Consider the following 1470-nt stretch of genomic DNA (forward strand, 5'->3'; position numbering starts at 1 on the left):
TTTAGACTTTATTCACTATAACGATGCTGAGCATACATCACAAACTTTGCGAAAACTCTCTTCTAAATCGTGTTCAAGTATATATCAAGTTTGTCCTTACGGTTGCTTATCTGGCTTTAGTACTATATTAGTAACCATTAATGCCCGTGAAGAAAAATCGATCGCGATTCCGTTGTTAAGTCATGAAATGGATTTCACTCATGTTTATAGCTTAATAGATACTATAGAGATATTTATAGCTAATAATCTAGGTACGAGAACGTATCTAAATTGTTTTAATTTTGTCATTGGATATAAAGATCGAAGTCGAGAATTCGCAAGCTGGATGCAAATTGTAATCGTCGATAAGCCTTTACAGTTTGGGTGGCAAATTACTCAACACGTAGCAGTTAAAGAACTTGGTTTTAATGTAACTTATGTCGCTAAAGATAAATCTATCATTACTAAGATGGAATCAGAAATGGAAGAACTTACAGATGCTTGGACGAGTCATAAGATGACTGAAGAAGATTATTTTGATTCAGTAGATCAAAATAGTTGGTCTGAGCTTGCGTTACAATTTTGGTCAGAATATAACACAATTCTAGTAAAGCAAGGTCAAGATAAAACTGTGTATATATACGGGTTCGAGAACGATATACTGAATGCTGTTTCAAGTATTCATAAGCTAAGTAAAACTTACTTTGAAGAGAAAGCTCAGAATGAAGTAGAGAAAGTTACAGCTGAAACAGCTAAATGGTATGTAAAAGCTGAAGAATCTAAGACTTACTTTGAAGTGAAGCTAAACTACGAAATTGAAAAAAACTACAAGATTTATACTAAAGATAAGACCAAGAAGACTTTTGTAATCGATGCAGGAAATAAAACGATCGATTTCGGCGAAATGAATCTGAAGTTTGTTGATGGAACAGAGTATCCTATAGGAAAATCGTCAATAACAGGTGTAGCAAAGTATTGATATCTCATCAGTAATTACATATATATATATATATATATATATATATGTATACACTTATAGAATTTTTATAATTATTAGCTACTTTACTTGTATAATTAAAAATAGAATATATAATTTCGAAAGATTTCGATTAAGTCTATTTCCAGAGAGAAATTCGAAACTAGAAATATATCTAATTTATCATAGTTTGATAGTTATCTTTATTTATTGCTTTACTTGTATAATTAATTAATTGAATTAAAGATCGAATATAAAGTATAGAAAGATTGTAGTCTAATCTTATGTATGAATTGGTAGCTAGTAGCTTATCAAATTTATTATAAGTTACTAATTTATGAAGGAGTTAGTTATTCCTTACAGCGATCGTGATTTAATCTTATGATGGCATTATAATATATATGGCTTGCTGTTTATTAGAATTGGCTATACCTACTAACTGGGAATACCAAAATCAAGAAGAGATCAAAGATGGCTACTTTCGCATAGCCGATGTTCAAATCAGGAGGAAATAA

At 30.3% G+C, this 1470-nt stretch overlaps 1 protein-coding gene across 1 annotated transcript in view; it reads left to right on the top strand.

Moving 5' to 3' along the window:
- The window catches only part of TRIADDRAFT_58777 (uncharacterized protein), a gene marked incomplete at both ends in the record, with an annotated part of 1389 nt that extends 431 nt beyond the window's left edge, over positions 1-958 (top strand). Inside the window, 2 exons of the mRNA XM_002114659.1 lie at positions 121-251; positions 300-958. Coding sequence (XP_002114695.1) covers positions 121-251; positions 300-958 — 790 coding nt within the window. The remainder of the gene's footprint in view (positions 1-120; positions 252-299) is intronic.
- Between the last annotated feature and the right edge of the window lie 512 nt (positions 959-1470).

Source organism: Trichoplax adhaerens, genomic scaffold (assembly GCF_000150275.1).
Source record: "Trichoplax adhaerens TRIADscaffold_8 genomic scaffold, whole genome shotgun sequence".
In the NCBI taxonomy this organism is placed as follows: domain Eukaryota; kingdom Metazoa; phylum Placozoa; class Uniplacotomia; order Trichoplacea; family Trichoplacidae; genus Trichoplax; species Trichoplax adhaerens.